Source organism: Stylophora pistillata, chromosome 2, assembly GCF_964205215.1.
Source record: "Stylophora pistillata chromosome 2, jaStyPist1.2, whole genome shotgun sequence".
Lineage (NCBI taxonomy): Eukaryota > Metazoa > Cnidaria > Anthozoa > Scleractinia > Pocilloporidae > Stylophora > Stylophora pistillata.
This window is the reverse complement of record NC_142520.1, coordinates 26,420,021-26,439,651: the sequence shown is the minus strand read 5'-3', so window position 1 is coordinate 26,439,651 and position 19,631 is coordinate 26,420,021. Positions and strand designations below refer to the sequence as shown.

The 19,631-nt window shown below is 36.8% G+C and overlaps 1 protein-coding gene across 2 annotated transcripts; it reads right to left on the bottom strand.

Moving 5' to 3' along the window:
- Positions 1 to 3,326: 3,326 nt before the first annotated feature.
- Positions 3,327 to 15,308, bottom strand: LOC148738072 (antigen WC1.1-like). Of its 2 annotated transcripts, none has more exons than XM_088749978.1 (4): positions 15,148 to 15,308; positions 9,318 to 9,613; positions 8,614 to 8,728; positions 3,327 to 4,802 (listed from the first exon to the last, which is right to left on the bottom strand). In XM_088749978.1, the coding sequence occupies exons 1-4, from the start codon at positions 15,224 to 15,226 to the stop codon at positions 4,492 to 4,494; spliced, it is 801 nt and encodes a 266-aa protein (XP_088606104.1). In that variant the 5' UTR covers positions 15,227 to 15,308; the 3' UTR covers positions 3,327 to 4,491. The 2 variants fall into 2 exon arrangements, with proteins under 2 accessions (XP_088606104.1, XP_088606105.1); XM_088749979.1 differs by lacking the exon at positions 15,148 to 15,308 and adding an exon at positions 9,731 to 11,996.
- Positions 15,309 to 19,631: the final 4,323 nt, after the last annotated feature.

Here is a 19,631-nt window from a genome sequence, read left to right as displayed (position 1 = left end):
TTCTTAGTAGCTGAATCAAGGCTTCCTGACGATGGCTTTACGTTTGGATGCTTTTCACTTGAATACTGCACACTTTGGGCCCGGTAATACCTGCATAATGGTCTAGCTGAGTTAAGAACAAATGCATGTTTTGAGTTAACTAGTGAATGTTGCGAAAGGTTTAAAAACGATCTAACGATGTATTATCTTGTATTGTGATCGTCTGGGTGAGACCCGCTCTGGACAACTTAGAGCGGTAAGTCTTAACAGTTTGTTTTCTGATCAACAAAGAGTAAAATCTGTCAAATAATTATCAGAAGGGGGCTGCTAAAGGAAAAAAATTTCTACCGAAGGATACACTGAAAATGAATTTTAGAATGCATAGTATTCTGACAGTTTTGGTTACTCCAGTATTTTTAAGATATAACAAATGATATAACCATATTCTAGAGAATGAAATTTTTTTATGTCTTTTGTAAATCGTTTTGCGCTTTAGTCATTTCCTGTATCAAATTCCTAACAAGGAAAGATATACCTAAAGAGAAGCTGTCTTTGCCATAATGGCGGCGGCCGAGTGAAGACTAAAACTAGTGCATGGGGACGAGGCCACCCGGGCATGGATTTGTGCACTTGTGAGCGCTTGTCCAAAAGTTTCTGGCGCAATTCATCGATCCAAAAAGCTTTATTTTTTAAAGGATCGACTACTAGTATAGCTAAGGCTCAAGTTATGTACAATGCCATGCCACTGCTGTGTTCCTTTATGTACTACTAGGTGATATCGCGACGAAAATGTTTCAAATATATCTTACTTCAAGTTTCCCAAAGAAAACTCGCGAGAAAGCAATGACTTCATGCTATCCGTCGTGAGGAAGGAAAAAACCTCAAAGTCTTGGACTCGACCATGGTCTGCTCGCACCATTTTAAAAAGGAAGACTCGAAGAAAACTATTGCGGGCAAAATATGCCTTCAAACCAATGCTGTACCTTCGGTATTTCAGTGGCGTACTTCGCCGTGCAAAAGGAAGCCTCCACCTCAAAGACTCATTAGTCAAGCAACTTCTCATCAATCATCCAGGGCTCTATTCATGGTGTGCACAGAAAGCAGCGTAAATGATAAATCAATGAACAGCTAGAGAGTCAGATTATAACTGTAGAATCTAATGAAAACGACGTCGAAAATGAGGCAAAGAGAAAAGATGTCGAAACTCAGACGCGTACATTCAGACTGCTCAGAGTATTGTCGCGCTTGTGAAACAGTATGAAATGAGAATAGAAGAGCTCCAAAGGGAAATAGAAAACATTTCAAAGAAGAATGAATGTTTAAAAAGTAGACCTTTTTCTATTGAAAGATTTCGCGCCGACAATTCTGCTGTGTCCTTCTACACTTCGTTTCCTAACAACACTGTTTTAATGAAAATCTACAATTATCTAGACCCCCAGAACGTGTTATATGATTGTTTCATTCCGCTGTAGTAAACAGGGGCATCTTCTGAGGTGAGTAGCCCCACATCATGAGATTCTGGGAACTTGACGGGAACATGTCGTTTAGCGGTGGAGTGTGAACTTGTGTTGGTTGTCGAGCGTAGTTGTTTTCGTTTAGAATAAAGATTGTTGGGATCAGGATCAAGGATGTTTTTATCCTTTCCACTCTTGATGTATTCAAGGACCCTAAAGTATAAGAAATTAGGTCAATTTAATTGAAAGGAATCACAATTGACAATTTTCTCAAGCAATCAAAACATCTCGAAGTATGCATCTTGCGCTCGAAACTAACCTTTTCACAAGCTCTGCTTTTGTCTTTAAACCTTTCGCTGTGTCACCTCTGCACTTCAACCAGATTCTTAAGTACTCAGTCTTCAATTGTGAGGGATTTCTTCCTCCCAAGGAAGCTCCAGGAATGTCATTTTCGGTGAAAAAGCTCGAGAAATTGTGAGAGTTTGTATTCGCGTCAGACGCCATATGTGTTGCCCGGGTGGCCTCGCTTTCGTGAAATTATTCATAACCAGTCTCAGACCTCCATCGGATTTTCCGCCATTATGGCCAAGGTGTCAAAATAACTCAAGATGATACAACTTACTGTACGGGATTCGAACCACTGACCTCTGGCCTGAAATTTTTTTCAGGTCTGATTTTCGCTATTGCTCAAATAGTGCTTTAATGCGAAGGATCGTGCATATATACGTTTCATAACCGCAGTTCATACATATGTTTCATATGTTTGTTGTTGTTTCATTTCAACTTTGTTGATATATACAAATTATTTCGTTACCCCCACCGACGCAGCCCCAAACAGTTTCTTTCGAAACTGAGGTGAACTCTCTTTAGATGACAAATTCCAGTTTATCATCTACGGGTTTATGTCGAATTAATTTGATGGCCTGCTCCCAGTTGGCTTGTTAGCTCAATTGGTAGAACGCTGCACTAGTATCGCAGAGGTCAGTGGTTCAAATCCCGTACAGGCCTGAAAATTTTTTTTTTTTCAGGTCTGATTTTCACTATTGCTCAAATAGTGCTTTACTGCGAAGGATCGTGCATATATACGTTTCATAACCGCAGTTCATACATATGTTTCATATGTTTGTTGTTGTTTGATTTATCATCTACGGGTTTATGTCGAATTAATTTGATGGCCTGCTCCCAGTTGGCTTGTTAGCTCAATTGGTAGAACGCTGCACTAGTATCGCAGAGGTCAGTGGTTCGAATCCCGTACAGGCCTGAAACTTTTTTCAGGTCTGATTTTCACTATTGCTCAAATAGTGCTTTACTGCGAAGGATCGTGCATATATACGTTTCATAACCGCAGTTCATGCATATGTTTCATATGTTTGTTGTTGTTTCATTTCAACTTTGTTGATATATACAAATTATTTCGTTACCCCCACCGACGCAGCCCCAAACAGTTTCTTTCGAAACTGAGGTGAACTCTCTTTAGATGACAAATTCCAGTTCTATGCATATTTTCAAGAAATACTGCAGCGTTTTAACAAAACAAAGAAAGAAATTTACCATTTCAACTTTGTTGATATATCCAAATTGTTTTGTTACCCCCACCGACGCAGCCCCAAACAGTTTCTTTCGAAACTATCAGCCTTTAAAGAAAGAAAAAATAGAGGAATCTTTCTGTCTGCTTCCGTAGTAACACAAATAAAGCCCAAATGGCGCCTCTCAAATCAAGCAAACAAACCGGCAACCAGCGAGTAATGAAAGCTGGTCGAAGTAACTAAGCGCCATCAGGGTAACTTATAATTTATTCAGCCTTCATTGGTAGCCACTTTTCGGCTAAAGTTTGAAGTATCACTTCATCAAGGTGTCTGCCAAGAAAAAAATTTGCGATTTCAAACATGGAACTACGACAGAAATGGTCCACAGTCACATTTAATTGTTTTTATGATAACACATACAGCAACTATTTTACCGAACTGAAATAAGTGAACAACATACAACAAAGTTAAAACTATAAGAAGAAGCTTAGTTTTAATCTTATCCAATAACTTTCTTCAGAGGCCTTCATTAGTTGGCAGAACTAACTGGCATTCGCTTTTATTGATGCAATTAGCCTTGTTGGCCCAGTAACATGAGTAAAAAAGGTAGTTTCCACTCAAAGTAAGATTTAAAAGGCTAATCGTCATACACGCAAAAAGACTGATAACCATGCTCACCATTATGAGATCTATTCCAACACTTCTTCGCTGCCTATTACAATCTGTCTCGCTACAGGTAGTATCTCACTGTTGCCCGCAATGAGTCTTCTTGGGAAGTTACTAATCACGCTAAAAAATTGTACGCTAAAAAATAGCATTTAATATACTGGACCGACATCACAATACCTATAATATGTAAAAGCTTAACCTACGTTTATACGCTAAGTTTTCTTTCAGTATCTTCCCTTTAAGTGTAGATCTTACATATTAGGCTTGCATTTTCCAAAAAAAAAGGGCCAGAAATGCTGTTAATCTTTCAGTAGGTAGAGGTTATGATTGCGCACAGGGTTTTTAGAAACACGTATTCAAGTGAAACTCGTTACCATCTAGTATCAAAGCAATTGATTCATTCATTACTTTGAAAACCCGCCTAGCTACTAACGACTTATAGTCCTCCAGTGTACTTTTGATCTACAACAGATAGTAAACTCTTGCTATTTACCAATCATGCTGCTATGTACTTTTACATAATTTTAGTGTATGTTATGTGGAGTTGGGGGCTACATTATAATTGGGGCCCAACTTCTGTTTTTGTTTTCTTTTTATTCATTTATTTTTTATTCATTCCGTCATACCACATTTCTTATACCGATTGATTTTAATCAAGTTATATTTTTACGTGATGAATTCACAAGTTAAAATAAACTAAGTGCTTTCTTAATTCGCCTTTCTGACGGTAATACCTGATACTACATTTTCGTGTGATCGTGTTCCGCCAAGAGAGTTAAAGCCGCTAAGTCGCTGTAATGTCAATGTGAGCATTTTGCAGTAAGGTCGTGGATTGCAATATCACGAGAATATTTGCGAGCGAGCTATTTGTTACAAACCACACCTGCATCCTCACCATGGTTACAGTTATGGCTTCCCCAGCCTTGGAACTGACAATCAGACAACATTGCCTCTCCTCCTGTGCAGTTGACATCATCCATCCAGATTGGTCCAGACCCCTGACCGTACAAAGCACGAGGAGGAGCCTGTGATGCATTAGAAAAGCCAAGCTGTCGACAAACCACATTGGCGTCCTTGACATCCCAAGCATCATCACACACTGTGCCCCACGTCCCGTTGTAATAAACTTCTACGCGTCCGTAGTTTGCTCCAACGACGATTAAAAGGATAGTTGCTGCGTAAGTAACGTAATTAAAGTGATGTGTGAATTAAAGATACGAGTAATTGGTTTTAGAGACTAAAATACTCCTAGTCGCTTCATGCTTCGGCAACCGGAGCTAAGTGCCGACCTGACGAGCCACATAGCTCACGTGTAGGCTTTACCTACCTTTCTCGCATGAGCGTATGTTGTTGGGTAATTTTGAGAATGCTCTATGGCCATAAGTCTTAAGGTTAGAACTAATAAGATTCAGATTGAGCGTGGAGGATGATCGAAGCGATCTAGAAGGTGAGTAGCGAGTGATAAGGTCTTGAATATAGATTGGAGCTGGCTGGTGCAGTGCTTTAAAAGTAGAATAAATAGATCTGGATAAAAACTCTTTACGTTTCTCCAAAGTTTGCCAATTAAAAAAGCTGCAGCAGTCTTCATAGCTCATTTCTCGGCCCCTTTCCTTTAACACCAACCTTGCCCTTCTTTGGACTTTTTCCAAGGATTCGATATTCTTTTTTTGTTGGGGGCTCCAGACGGAGGCAGCATATTCGAGTATAGGTGTTACTAACGACTTAAAGAGGCAAGAAAACGCATACCGATTAGCGTTTCCAAGTCATCGCCTAATTATACCTAAACACTTTGTTCGCCCTGTTTACTATTAGGAAACGTATCTTTTTGTCGCATTTTGCGACTACTCAGTTCCAGAGTTTGAAATCCCTTAAAAATTTCTATGGCGCTTTCTAGAATTTCAAATAAAAATAACCGTATGGTAAAAGAGAAATCTAGCAATTGGGTGAAGATAAATTACGCCTGAAAGTGCGCTGAGATCGACTTCTCATACAATCAAGATGCTAACATAGTCAGTTTTCAAAGCAAATTTGCGACCTCTCCTGAAAGCGCAAGAGCAAAGTGAGAATGATACATTGTTCAATTGAACTTTCTTCTTTAAAAGCCATATGGTAAAAGTAGGACTTGAAAAGTAGTTTATCGGTAAACGAATAGAACGTAAGCCTTCCTCGACATTTTCAGCCCTTTTCCTTTATTGTTTGACAATCATTTCTAATTAGTTTTTAAATTTAGCGCCAGCGTTTCAATGTAAGTTCCAAATATGTCACTGAATTCTGGGCGATGTTGCGGACTTATTCGTCGTTGCCAACTCTCTTTATTTTCTTCGAAATCATGACTTCGTCATTCCTAGATTTCGGACTGTTCCTTATGGGAAACACATCCTTGCCTACTTAGGCCCTGTTATTTTGTCCAAATTAGATGCATATATTCGATCGTCTGAATCTTCGGGCATCTTCAAAATGCGTATCAAACTGTTCAAATTCACAAGTCTGCTCGACAGAACCTGTAGAGACTGTTTTTTATGTAATAATTGACAACCTATGACTCAATTGCTAAGATTTTCTTTTTTTAGCATAATATTTACAATTGGTTAGGTAATTGCAGTTAGGTGTCCCCCATTAGTGTATTTCTTACGCTAGAGTTATTAACACTTCTATAAAGTTCTTACTTACTTCCTTACTCACAAATAAGAAAAACGAGCGCTTTCGGTTTTGCCTCTTCCTATTTTTGGGCACTCGGCAATTTTTAAGATTGAATCTGAGATTTGTCACTGCATATGATATATATTTCTCGTGTAATTTGCCGTCGATAAGTGACGTAAATGACCGACCTACAGCTCTATCTTCCTCAAAGACCACATAAAGTTGTTTTCTTACCTTCCTCAGAGTAAATTTTCAATTTGAAATCTCGAGAGACAAACAGCAGCTGAAGAGTCTAATTGGAAAACTTCAAGCACAACTCAGTTTAAAACAGTCGGTCAGCGATATCTCCCGAAAGAAGAAGCTGAATAATGAAGAGATGTGTAGAGATGCACCAAAGATAACTTTGTGTCGTGTTTGGAGCAATAATCTATCATTACACGTCCACAGTTTGTTTGAATCCAAATTTTTCTTTTTAAAGATCAGCCAAATACAACTGTTTAACTTAGTGAGGATTTATGAAAAATTAGTAAGTTGGCTTTCAGAAATCAACCCCTTGTAATCCTCGATAAAACTTAGCTAGTATAAACTCCAAAGTATGGTATGTATGTATATGGTAGTATGAACTCCAAAGTGACAAACTTTCGCCAAATGTTACTCGGAAGAATGTTACACTCTTGCATCAGTGAAGGACTTAGAAGTTCGGCCTATAATAACCACGTCGCTTCGACAGCATCCAACTGCATACCGCGCTTAGGACAGATGAATCGAATCAATAATGCCTTTAACAGACAAAATCTTACAATAATAATCAACTCCCTGATCTTGGGCAAGCGATTTTGCTGTTCTAACGACTGGAGCAAGAGTACTGAGTCTAAAACGATTCACGTCTTTCAGAATTTTGCGTGTCGCGTCAGCGACAATTAAAGAAGATATGATTTGTCTCCCCCATCCTTAAAGGTCTAAGGTGGCCAGCATGCAGTGCCTTTAAATGCATGACTAGGCGTGCACAGAGTCATATACTGTTTTCCTTATGCACTCTGGGTTGTTTGCTTTTGGTTTTGTTATGGTCTGTTTGTTAATTTCCCTTATGCGTTCTGGGTTTATTGCTATTTGTTTTCTTAAGGAGCGTTGCTCAGCTTCTCTGAAATGTTCTGGAATCAGTTTTCTTTTTCTGGCAGCCTGGTTTTTTTGTCCCCAGTTGTTTCGCCATTAATGCAGCTGCTTTGTAGCATTTTACCATTCTCACTTTTTTTAAACATCTCATCAGCTCTCCTCTTTTTCATGCATCCCCTCGTGTAGAATTCTTTGTAAGCTTTAGGTTTCTTACTGTTATTAACTGGATTGTTTTCATCTGCATTTTAAGCACATTTGCTGTTTTTGTTAACTCCAAAGTTCTACTTTCTTCTGTGGAAACACAATGAATTTCATCCAAGTGCCCATCGTCAATATTTAGCCCATCTGCATTCTTTGGCTCAACAACAGTAACGGGAGAGAAAGTTGGATTTGATTCAGCAATATGAATTGATAAATTAAGACGATTCGTAACAGCTTGAATTATATCTTTCCAAATAACCTTGCCATGAATACTAAGTGTTACTCTGTGAATTGTTGAGGGCGATGTACTTGTTAGTTTCGGAACAGGTCGCTCGTGTACCTTTCTGTTATGTTTGTTCTGGTCTATTATTTCTTCGTTGGTTAATGATGATCACTTGATAAGTTTCTTATTTCAATCAGTTTCACTTAAGCACATATATATATATTGCATTTCATATTTCCTCGCTATAAGTTGCTGTTGATACTGCCAAATTTTGTCTGCTATTCACAAATCATCTGCTATCGGCGAGTTACCTACAATCATTAGGAGCTAAACCGAAGTAAGTCTTTCCTTATTTTACCTTTAAGATATTTCCCTTTTTGGTACCACATAGATTTATTTCTTGCTTTCAGTTCACTTTATGATTGCTTCGTTGTTAATTAGGTTAGTGTTACATTTCTCAGCGACATTTTCTTAGTTTGGTTTCTGCTGTATTTTCTTTTGGTTCAAACCACACAAATTCAGCCACATAAATTCAGCAACACAAACTCAGCTACAACCATCAATCATAACTTCACAATCTTCAACCTCTACTTCGCCCTTTTTTTCTGTGATTTCACACCAATCTCTTTATTTTCGCTTGTAATTTTGATTACGTACCTCATTCAATTAAACCGTGATTTCTCCTGTGCGTTCCAATCGTCTTCTCTGCTATACTAGTAACGTTTTGAAGTTACATAACTAAATATTGAATGCCAACACTGTGCACATGAAATTCCGGTCTTAGCTGATAAAGTCTACGATTTCTTACCCATTTCGCAATGTTTCCCGGTGTATCCTTTCCCGCAAACACACACATAGCTGTTCTTCTCGTACTGTGCAGCGCATGTCCCATTGTTCTGACACGGCCAACTGATGCATGGAGACTAAACGGGTAAAGGACAAAGCTACAGCGCAGTGAAAGCCACACATGCATAGAATGGGAGTGAAAGGGGATTAACAAAAGTGACCAAAAAAATTCGAATCACACACATTTGTTTGTTTGTTTGTTTTTTCCATTTATACAGATTAGCGGCCACGGCACAGAAAAGAAGAAAAACAATTAATAAAAAGTTTCTGGGAGGAGAACAATTCCTATCGAGTGATACTATATTTCTAACATTGCTCTCAACATAACCAAAAACGAATTGTCCCCGCTTTTACTCTTTGTTTCTTCTCAACTAAGGGCCTCCTCAAAAATCGGAAAGATTTTCTTGATAATAGAGTTCTTGCATCACCTAATTTACACCATTTGAACACGATCTAAAAAGTATTTGAGGCACATGGACAGAAAAGTTCCAAATGTTACAGTGTCCAAAATTGATCGTCCAAGTCAAAACTCTAATATTGACAGGAAAAGTCCCTCTCGTTGATTGTAGAAGCATCTTAAAAGGCTGTGCATAGAAAATTTATTTTACCTAAAGGCAATCTTACTTTCTAAAATTTTTGTTTAGAATATTGCTATTTCGAACTTACCATGATACTAAAGTGGTGGTGACTCTGACTGGCAACAAACCTGTCTGAGTTGTTGTACATGTCCGAAGGAAGTAATTCACAAAGCATTTTGCCAATGACATCTTGAAGAGTAGCCAGGTTGAAGGAGAAGCATGAGGGTATGTTGACACAAGCCAGTCCACACTCAATGGCTTCCATAACATAATCTGAAGCAATGCTGGTGATGTTCAGGTACGAAAACTTGTGAGCCTTGAAGTTGGCATAGGCCAGTCCTCTATCGGTACCGCGGCTGAAAGTCTTTCCACTCACATCGAGAACTTTTGTTTGTTGAAATTGAAGAGAGAAAAAAAATATTAAAATAACAAACTACAATTCCGAAAAAAATATCTTAACTCGTAAGCACTTGTTAAAAAATTCTTGCATATTTAACATACCATTTGAAGCATCTGCCACAGAACATGTTACCACAATAAAACATGTTACCACATAAAAATAGTTCCTATATAGCTGCATACTTGGCCTTGGCTATGAGCGGAGTTAACAATGCGGTAATGTGAATTTGGAAACTACCAAAATTGATGGTTCACAAAGTTAGTTCAAGAACCGTTTGAAGGGAGCGCGTAATTATTTAACAGGTGAAACGGAAATTACGACTCGATCAGTTCGTTAATACTTTCCTTGACGTCAAACGGTCTAAATATTTTAAGTGTTTAGTCTGTTCAATTCTGCATTTCGTGTATTCCGGAGTTCTCTAACACAGTCTTCTTGTCACCCCTATAATTGTCTTCTCAGTGGTGTCCAAGAGCAAAGCTTTATCTTCCATGTAAAACCGACAGTTCAAAGATAAAAGACACGTGCACTCAGCCTCGAACAAACTGTAATCCTCGCTTATTTGGTCACGTGCATCGAGTTGCAGTTTCTAACAAAACTTGACGCCAAAAAAATAACAAAATTAAGAATAGATTAGTATGCTTTTTCTTTCCCATTTTTTCTTATGAGTAATGTCCTTGCTCATTACAAAATTAAAACTTATTTCGCAGATAACTCCGCCAAATTAAGGTTTGTTCGAAGGTTTTCGCAACTAAGATGTTTGTTCAATGAAATTCACTAACAATATAGAATCGGGAAGTTCCTGTTATTAATTATTAAGAGGCCACCTTGGCATATTTCGCAGAATTTATCCGTCATTTTAGGCAAATGTTGCTTTGAAATATTTGTGATGTGTTTCAGAGATGTATCATGTTTTCGTAAATGTGAAGATTGCCAGGGAATATCTCACGCGAAAGGTTAACAAACTTAGGCTCTTTTTTAAACATTTTTTAAAAATGTTTTTAATGACTGACTGATTCTAAAAATAACAATGAAAATAGTTAGAAATGATATCGATGTTCTACCGGAAACAATCGAAGTGTTCTATGTCCCGTGGTGTGAAGTTTCTGCCAAGCAGAGCAGAGGGTCATTTTCATCGATTATTTCGATAGAAATAGACAAAAAATAAGAGATGAATATTAGTAAGCCATTCCTCTTCAGATCCCCTACAGAATTCATTTGTATTTGTTTAAGATTTCTTGTTTTGGCTCATCATCCCTCTCAAAGACACTCTAATTTTAATTTCCGTCCGTTTTTTTCCTTTCTTCTTCTTTCTTGGACACGATAACAATGTCTCTTTCACACAACGATAAAGATAGTTTTTGTTTTTGGTAGAGTTGACACAATTTTTCGAACTTTCAATCAATCAATCGAGGGCGTTTTAATCGAATTTGACAGCTTTATTTTATTGCCTGCTTATTCTTATTGGCTTCATCTTGCCTTGAAGTTCAAAGAATTGCAAAATGCTTACAAGAGTATTGCCAACAAACCCAACGAAATTTCTTTGTATCTCAAATTTCTCACTTTGTCTAGTTACTAGTATCCATTGTAAGAATTTTATTATTTCATCACTTTGGCAATTCCTTTGAAGCTTTATCTCAAGGAACTAGTTCATAAAATAACCAACTAAAGAACAAACGTCGTTTAAAATACAAAACAAAACGGTAGCGTTGAAAGGCGCCTGACGTCTACCCTAACAATTACTTAATGCACTGCCTAAAGTTCATTTACGTATACGGAAATAGCTCCCTTATTCATCAACGTCAATTGTCAAAGTGTTATATTACATTGAGTCTTCAGTTACTCAAGGCGAGAAGCGTCTTGCATGGAAGTTACGCGGTGCTCGGTTTTGCAATTTGGTAATTCAGCAGAGTAGTTTTGCAACATATCTCGCATCCTGTCTTTTGGTACCTTCATTCTGCCATGCTGTCTGATGTATGGTGTAGAGTGTGAAGATGACGGGTAGATTGTTTTAATTAATATTAGGGGATTTCTTTGAAAATGTTATCTTATAATGCATATGAAGCGGGTATTATAAACGAAAGTAATTCATCGTGAACGTTGAATTTATAAAGCTATTATAAAGAGACGTGAATCTCCAAAGACAGGTGTGATATGCCTCACGCGAGCCGTTTTAAGTAGGCATTTGCGATCTAACGATCATAAAGTTTAGGCTATAATTTCGGCATAGTTTACTGTTGTACTCTCTTTGTTGGAATGCTTTAACGCTGAAAAAAGGTAAAATTTCTATACCGTTACTTTAATGAGTGTGACTATGTATTCAGCGATCAAATCGTACATTTTCACTCAGCTGATTTATACAAAAAAGATAGGTAGAAATTTCCAATATTTCGATCGAAAGTCCAATCACTCCTCAAACTGTCGTTTAAAAAGAGATTATCGACAAGCATCAGAAGCAAATATATAAAACTGTAAAAACGGTCCAACTGTCGATACACGTTTTTTGTCGCGTGAACTTTCATTGTATGCACCTAAATCTTAATTTCAACTGAGATGGCTCTTTCTTCAAGGAATTTAAACCTTTTATCGCTTCAAATCTACTGTGAGGAACAAGTTTCGATAAAACAACGAAATGTCCTTTAGGTATCGAGAGAATGGAATTCTAAAGGGAACAAAATCATTTCGAAAGACAACCGAAATTAGTTTCATCGTATCTTTTTATCACAATAAATTTTGATACTCATTTCAAAAAAAGAAAAAAAAATAGGAAAACTTAAAGCTCCTCATGAGTGGACAACAGAATGTGATTTTTGTGAAATAAACCGTATTGTTTACATGTGCGGCCACTACCAACACAACTAACAATTGTGCTCTCTTGATTTTCTCTTCCGGGCATTGGGTACAAACATGGAGAGTAATCGCATTCTTTATAGCCTCGTTCTATCTGCTAAAAAAAAAACATCTTCACATACAGAGGAGAGCTACATCGTTTGACGGTGTGGCAATTCTGAACGCAAAGAAAGCAAAAAGTTTCAATCAGATGGCGAAACTGCTGTTAGAGCATTTACATGTGTGTGTACGAAGTTCTCTTTCTAGCTTCCGTGTGAGCTAACCTCCTTTCGTCATCATGGGCGATTTCGGGGTCGGAAGAGTGTCAGCATTGAAAAGATTACAGTCATCTCAGAAAATACTAAGTAAAATAATCTGTTGTTGTTTGGAACACGGCTTTCAAAAGACCTAGTTGAGTATCGTTAAGTAGTAATAAGATATTAAAAGTTTGGGAATTATTTTCAAAATGAAAGAAACTGCTACGCACAATGACCCGTCAAATGACGATGTTTTGAATTTTCATCCTTTAAAAACCACCGTTATATTTTGGGACAAATAACCTTTCGTGCTACTCTAGACATCCCGTATTGTTACCATGGAAACCTTACTTCACTAGACTTAACCAAAATGTAGAAGGTTGAATACGACTCTGTGTTACAAGATGGAAACCTCTCAGAATGGATGTTATTTTCAGCGATTTCTTATTGAAGATGTGAATTATTCAATTTTCTAAAACGGTATTTTCTTCTACTCACAGTCACTGCTTATAGTTACTTAAATGAAGCTTAATAATGAAACAACCGGCCTCTATTGCTGATCCTTTTTTTATTCCCTCGTTTGATTTTCCTCAATAAACTCATTAGCTGCAGCATTTTTCGTGGCTGTTGTACCCTTTTGGTCTCCTTTTGTGATCAGTTTTCTACGTGTAAAGTTACTGCTGTGCAGTTCAAGAGAAGCTCGCAGTGGTATAACAATGTTTCACAAAGTCTTACTTGATTAGAAATAAACACAGCTTGAAAGAAAGAATTTCTTTCACTCTTTGTTTAGGAATTAAAACATGCGTAGGGATTTTCTATACACTTAATTAAACAATATGAATAACAGAATCGTTTTCTTTTCAGTATTCTATGTAATTTTCTCTAGATATTAACTTTGTATATTTAAAGAATTTTGACTCCAAAGAAAATATCACACTCTCTGTGACAAATAATTTGGAACGCTCATCATTTTTTTTTTGTACTGATGAATAATTGAAACAGTTCCATTTAAGTATTATGAAATTGATGTTGTTAAAACCGATGACAATAGGCTGTGCCTCTCAAATTTTAGCAACGTTCAGTTTAAACGAAATCAGCTGCTTATGAAAAGCTTTATCAGATGTAAAAATCACCTTCCCTAGACAATTTCTTTTCACCTTGTGGTGAAGATTTATATGATTCGATTTTTCTCTTGTTCTCTAGAAGTTCCTCATGTCGCAAGTTTTGCTTTTATTTTATTGGGTAAATCCTTTATAAACACAAGTTTATGCAAGCTCTACATTAGAGACAACCCACATAATCTGCAGAGCCTGATGATTATTCAGAAAAAGATCCATTTTTTTCTTCTACATCTCTGCAGTTTTTATTTTACCCATAGGTTATAACTGATGTAATTGTTGCTTTGTAAAAACAAACTCCTTTGAAACGAAGAGAAACTCGCCTGAAACGTTGTTGACAACAATTTTCCTACAATTTTCCTTATGACCAATTTCTAATAAGTATAATTTGGCTACGAATTTCGTGATAAATTTTCCTAAGTGCTTTGTTTCACAACCTGAAAAAGGTGTTCTCTTTTACGCCAAAATCAAAATTTGTCGAGCTGAGGTTCTTGGAAAGGTGAATTTAATTCATAGCCCTAGTTTACGGTTTAAAATAGTTTCCGCGCTTAAAAGTGTTTGATCAATACTTCAAAATTCTTGAAATTAAAATGCAGGTCACTCTGATCAATTATTGCTCATTGAAATACCGCAGTGGTATTAGTTATTTAAGACATGAGTCTGTCCAAACAGACATCTATCGAAATCAAAAGAAGACTTGTCCAGTCGTATTCCATTTTGTTATCAAAAACTTTGAATAGGTTCTGGTTCACCAATATTGTTATCATTCGTCCAAGAAGGTTCTTTTCTTAGTAACGTATGGTTAGGTTTGTTCCAAGGAAAATTGCTGAAGTTGGCGAAAAGTCTCGAATAAAACCGTAACATTTCATCGTCGTTTATCAAGTTTGTTCTTTGAGTCTAAATGTTTTTCATTCGCGATTAATCGCGTAAGAAATATCATCAGAAGATGATTACAATTTGTCTTGAAACGTCTTAAATATCTGATGAAATACAACATAACAGTTTTAAAACGGACCCCTTCAAATATGGTGTGTACAAACTAAACCAAGCTAAGTTCACCGTTGTTCACTCAGAAACGTGCTTTAAAAAACGTTTTCTTTTCCACATTCTTATGATTTCAGTTTGCGATTCAATCGAGAATAAGTCGACAATTTCCCTCACCTAACAGCTCGTATAGACCAAATGCAAAGTCAAATGACCGAACTGAAACTATAATAGTAAACGAATCTGAACCGAAGTAATGGAAAGTTTGTGAATATAAATCAGCACAATTAAGCTGTCCTCCACTATAGATACAGAGATACGAAACATACTTACCATGGTCTACGAATGTCAAGCCACCAAACATGAGAAAAAGAAAAAGAAGCGAAAGTACTGGGAAGTGACAGCGCTTCATTTCTAGACACAGATCAGAAGGAAAGTCCTCAATCCTTCTTCTTAGACTGGTTTACGTTGTTAAATACTTCGCAATGACAAACGTCACAATGCTTTCACCATCCGTCAGTTTCTCTCTTTTGCAATTTAGTTTTTATTGACTAAAACGGCGAATTTTTATGAGTCATCCTTGTTAATAATTAATAATAGGGTCCTGAGACATAAAGGATGTCCATCTAGTAAAAGTTCTCTCCTGGAGCTGTTTACATAGCTGGAGCTGACAGTTTACATCTTACTTCTGCGTTTGGCGAATAAAATTTTTAATTAGTCTTTTATAGTCTTGAGTTATTTTTTTGAATTGTTTTCTAGAAAATGTCCACACAATTCATAAAGGGTAGAAGTAAAACAAAAAAAAAACAGGAAAAGTTAAGCTACTGCAGATTTTCATTACGATTATACTTCAAAACTTTTAATTTGGATTCCAGCGAATAACTTTTCTTTGGATAGGCGAATTATTATCTCTAAGTTAGACCTTACTATGACAGATAGCTATTATTTCCCCTTTTGTGCTCCTTTCTGAGGTGAAAAAAATTCCGGAAGTTTTATGAACTAACTTTTTAAACACAAATTGAATTGTTGATGTGTTTTGTTCTTGCCCTTAGTCTAGAAACTACTCATTGCAACATATTCGCCTTGCTTAGGCCTCCAATATGATTCACGAAAAATGTGAAAAAAGTCATTTCAATGATATAACATGTACAGTGCCAGACAAGAGCATGGCGATGCTAACCCTAATATCGAAGATTTTCACGTTATCAGTTTCTTGATATATCGCAAGCTAGGGTATTGTTCTAACGGTCGATAGTTCGTCAGACCCTTTGAAAACATTTGCAGAGAGCGATATATCGTCTTTGTATATGCTACAACAGTGGATAGCGTTGAAGGCTCGCTTTGATTGGCTGCTCTTCGGATCAGACTCCGAATTTCCTTTGCTATTCACCTTCGAAAATGTTACGCCCCAAAATATTCTAATAGTTGCCGGTATAGGTAAATGAACACTAAAACAACTTTTAACCTAAGTGACAATAACTGATGGTGGACATTTAACTCTCCACGGCTCAGTAAATAACCACCCCACCTCCGCTTCGCTGAAAAGGTTTTAATTATCTTATAGCTGGCTCTGCCCATGCTCACCATGGAAATGAATCATTTAATACATACTAAGCTTTACACCATATTGTACAAAGCGTTCGTGTCTCTGATTGGACGATGTGTTTTCACAGTCGCTAGCTTCCAATCTTTGAAATGCATCGTAAATAAAAATCGTTCAAGCGCACTTTCCATACAATAATCTCTATGTGAACCTCGTGTTCTAATTGGCTACCTGCGCAGTCAAGATGAATAATCAAGCCCTTTCGAGATAGTCTTCTTTGATCCCGAGCAAGAAAAAAATTATGTAGGACGGACGTAAACAAGTTCGTTTATTGGAAGGAGTAGAAGGGTCGACATCAAGTTTTGAAATTAAACCACTTTTAAATTTCAGTGACAGAAATATTGAAAGCCCGAAAATTAATCTGAAGCTTTATTTACTTTAGTTGAAGCGCAAAGCTTCCCTGCGTAATAGTGTTTCCTAAAAATAGCAAATGAGAGCTTTTAAAATGCTGTTATCCTTGTGTCTTGGCTACATTTTATTGTTTTTTGTTTTGGATAATTCTTTCAAATCACATTATCTCATTTAAGAAATTTTTCCTTTAAGATGTCAGCGATCATGAATGATTTCGGTCACTGACAACAGATTTTTCCAATCTCTGGTTTTATGGATTACAGGGAAGGGGATTGCAGATTAAAATTGGTGGCCGGACGCTTAAGGGGAAAATAATTGGAAAATTAGTTCCCCATTTTTCGGGGAGACTCTGACTGCTGCTTTGGTAAAGACCAAACTGACACCTAAGAACCAAGGCCAAAATAAAAACAAGGAGACGAAGGAAGGAAGTAATAAATGAATATATAAACAAAGGAGTGAACCAGGCAAGGGATACTAATGACTGGATTTACCTGTTGTTTCAAATTTCTGAGAGTTAAATTCCTGTATGATTTTTCTAGATATTGTTTGGCTTAAAGTTTTTAAGATTTTATTGTTAAGAAGTATCGATTCTTGTGTAGCTATTCAGGGAGGTTTGTGATTCCAAATCATTAGAGTAATTTAAGTATAATCATTTTGAAAATATGATTTATTACTGGGTGTGCGTGTTGTCCATTATAACAACAACAACTTATCATAGTCTACAAGTATTCATAGGCATAATTCATGATAATGACATGAACAACAATGATTAAATGACATCAGGATTGAGGGCTGTGCAAAAGCCTCATGTTTACCACATTGCACTCTAAACTATGTAGTCTGAGTTAAAGTCCTGGCTGGGTTATTTCACCATTGAGCAAGACTGTGATCTCTGATTGTGCCTCTCTCTCCACCCAGTGAATAAAATCAATAATTATGATGGACGATCATTCCATGTAGTAGAGGACACTACTGAGTCTAAACACTACCATGAAAGTAATTTATGTTAAGGATCCTCGCCACAGGTGCCAGCCTGACTGGTCGATTTGCAAGAACAAAGGCTCAATAATAACAATTTTTTGTGTGAGTTCTTAACCCTTTTAAATTCCTAAGATCTGATCATGAATTCTCCCCTCTAGCTGCTACACATTTCCTTATAAATTGGTTACAAGAATTTGGTGTCCATTCAAGGTAATAAATTCTAACTGATAAATTTGAGTATTCTCATTACCTGTTTGCGGGATCATGCATGGATATTATAGGGAGAAGTTACAGGTTAATCACTTCTGGGACTTAAAGGGTTAACTGTTAATTGAAGAGGAAACCAACCACAGTACGAGAGACAAAAAGCCTAAAAAACCAGAAGAATGAAATGAAAACAAAGTACATGTACTGAGCACAATATAACAATTAATTTCTCTTCTCAGTGTCTTTCCAAAAAAATTAATACTTTGAAAGTATGATTCTCAGCTGGGTAACTTGGGAAGCTGCATGTACAGTTTTGTATAGAATACAACCACAAAACATAATATCTCAAAAAATTGAGCAGAGGGTAGGAGAACAAGATCCAAGAAGTCTTTTCAGCCTCATGCAGTTGATGGGCAGGGGCATACATTTGAGGAGGATTTCACCACCCCTTTCTTTATTCATTAGAGTATTTGATAGCATTGACTCCTGAAAAGATAGCAACACAAATTTTGCTTACTGACTAGAGATGCCCGATTCAAATAATTTTTTTCTATTACCTTAAATTGCTCTTACAGTGCACATACAAACAAACAAGTGACTAGTGACTGGTGCATTTGTGATACAGAATGTACCTTCCCATTCCATTAAAGAAGCTTCACGCAGACACCTGTGCTTGGACAACAAAGTTCATTACTGAAAACTGTGAAAAGGTCAGCCACTAAGTGACAGAAGATGTAATTTCAAGTACTGGGTATATTTACAATAAATGTATTCATGACCTGTGGGCCATGGAGAAATGTGAGTACCCTAACTTAAGTAATCATGTTAATAATCTTAGAGTACATAACTTATGTCCCACCAACCCCAGAATTCCTCAGTAAACACTTAGTCTAGTAAATATTTGTCTCAAACTAAGGTCATTAAAACTGTAAATAATCATGTATAAAGCTATTTAAAGAAAGGATGTCAAAACAAAGTGCAAAAAGGCATACAACAACCCCTAAATGTGATGTGAGTAGTTTTCAGGTAACAGTTCCTTGACTTCATGTTTTCAAGGAAATCTGAGAAAATGCTACTGAAAGGATGAAGTATTTATGGGTTCAATGAATTCAATTAAATAGTTTATTTTACTTGCTGAAATTCATGGATTACCAGAGACTCAGACTACCTTTCAAGATTTTCCCATGCACTTTCATCCTTTGCTGTCAACAACATCCACAGAAACAGCTGTATACTGGCTAACACTTGCTGCTATCAAATGTCTTATTTTGAGACAAACAGAAGTCTAGCTGACCTGAAAAGACTGAGTGGTGATTTTTGTAATTTATATTGGCACTGTTTTCATGACGATTATCATCTTTAATATATGTGATTAACATAACCTGCATTCTTTATGACCACAAGCAACATAGTAGCTTGTTATCATCTGCTAAGAGTAAACACCCTCCTTGTCATGATTACAAGTGCGCTAGCATGACCTCCATAGGGACGGAACTAAAAATGATGGGCAGGAAACTTATATTGAAATGGAATAAGGGCAGTGATCCAAAAACAAGTAAATGAATTTACCTTTGCTTGAATGTCTAATTTTGCCAACATCTGCCAAAAAGAAAGTCCATGCATTGAGCAAACTATAGATCTCTGGCAGGAAAACATTTAATTTAATTGCATGAAA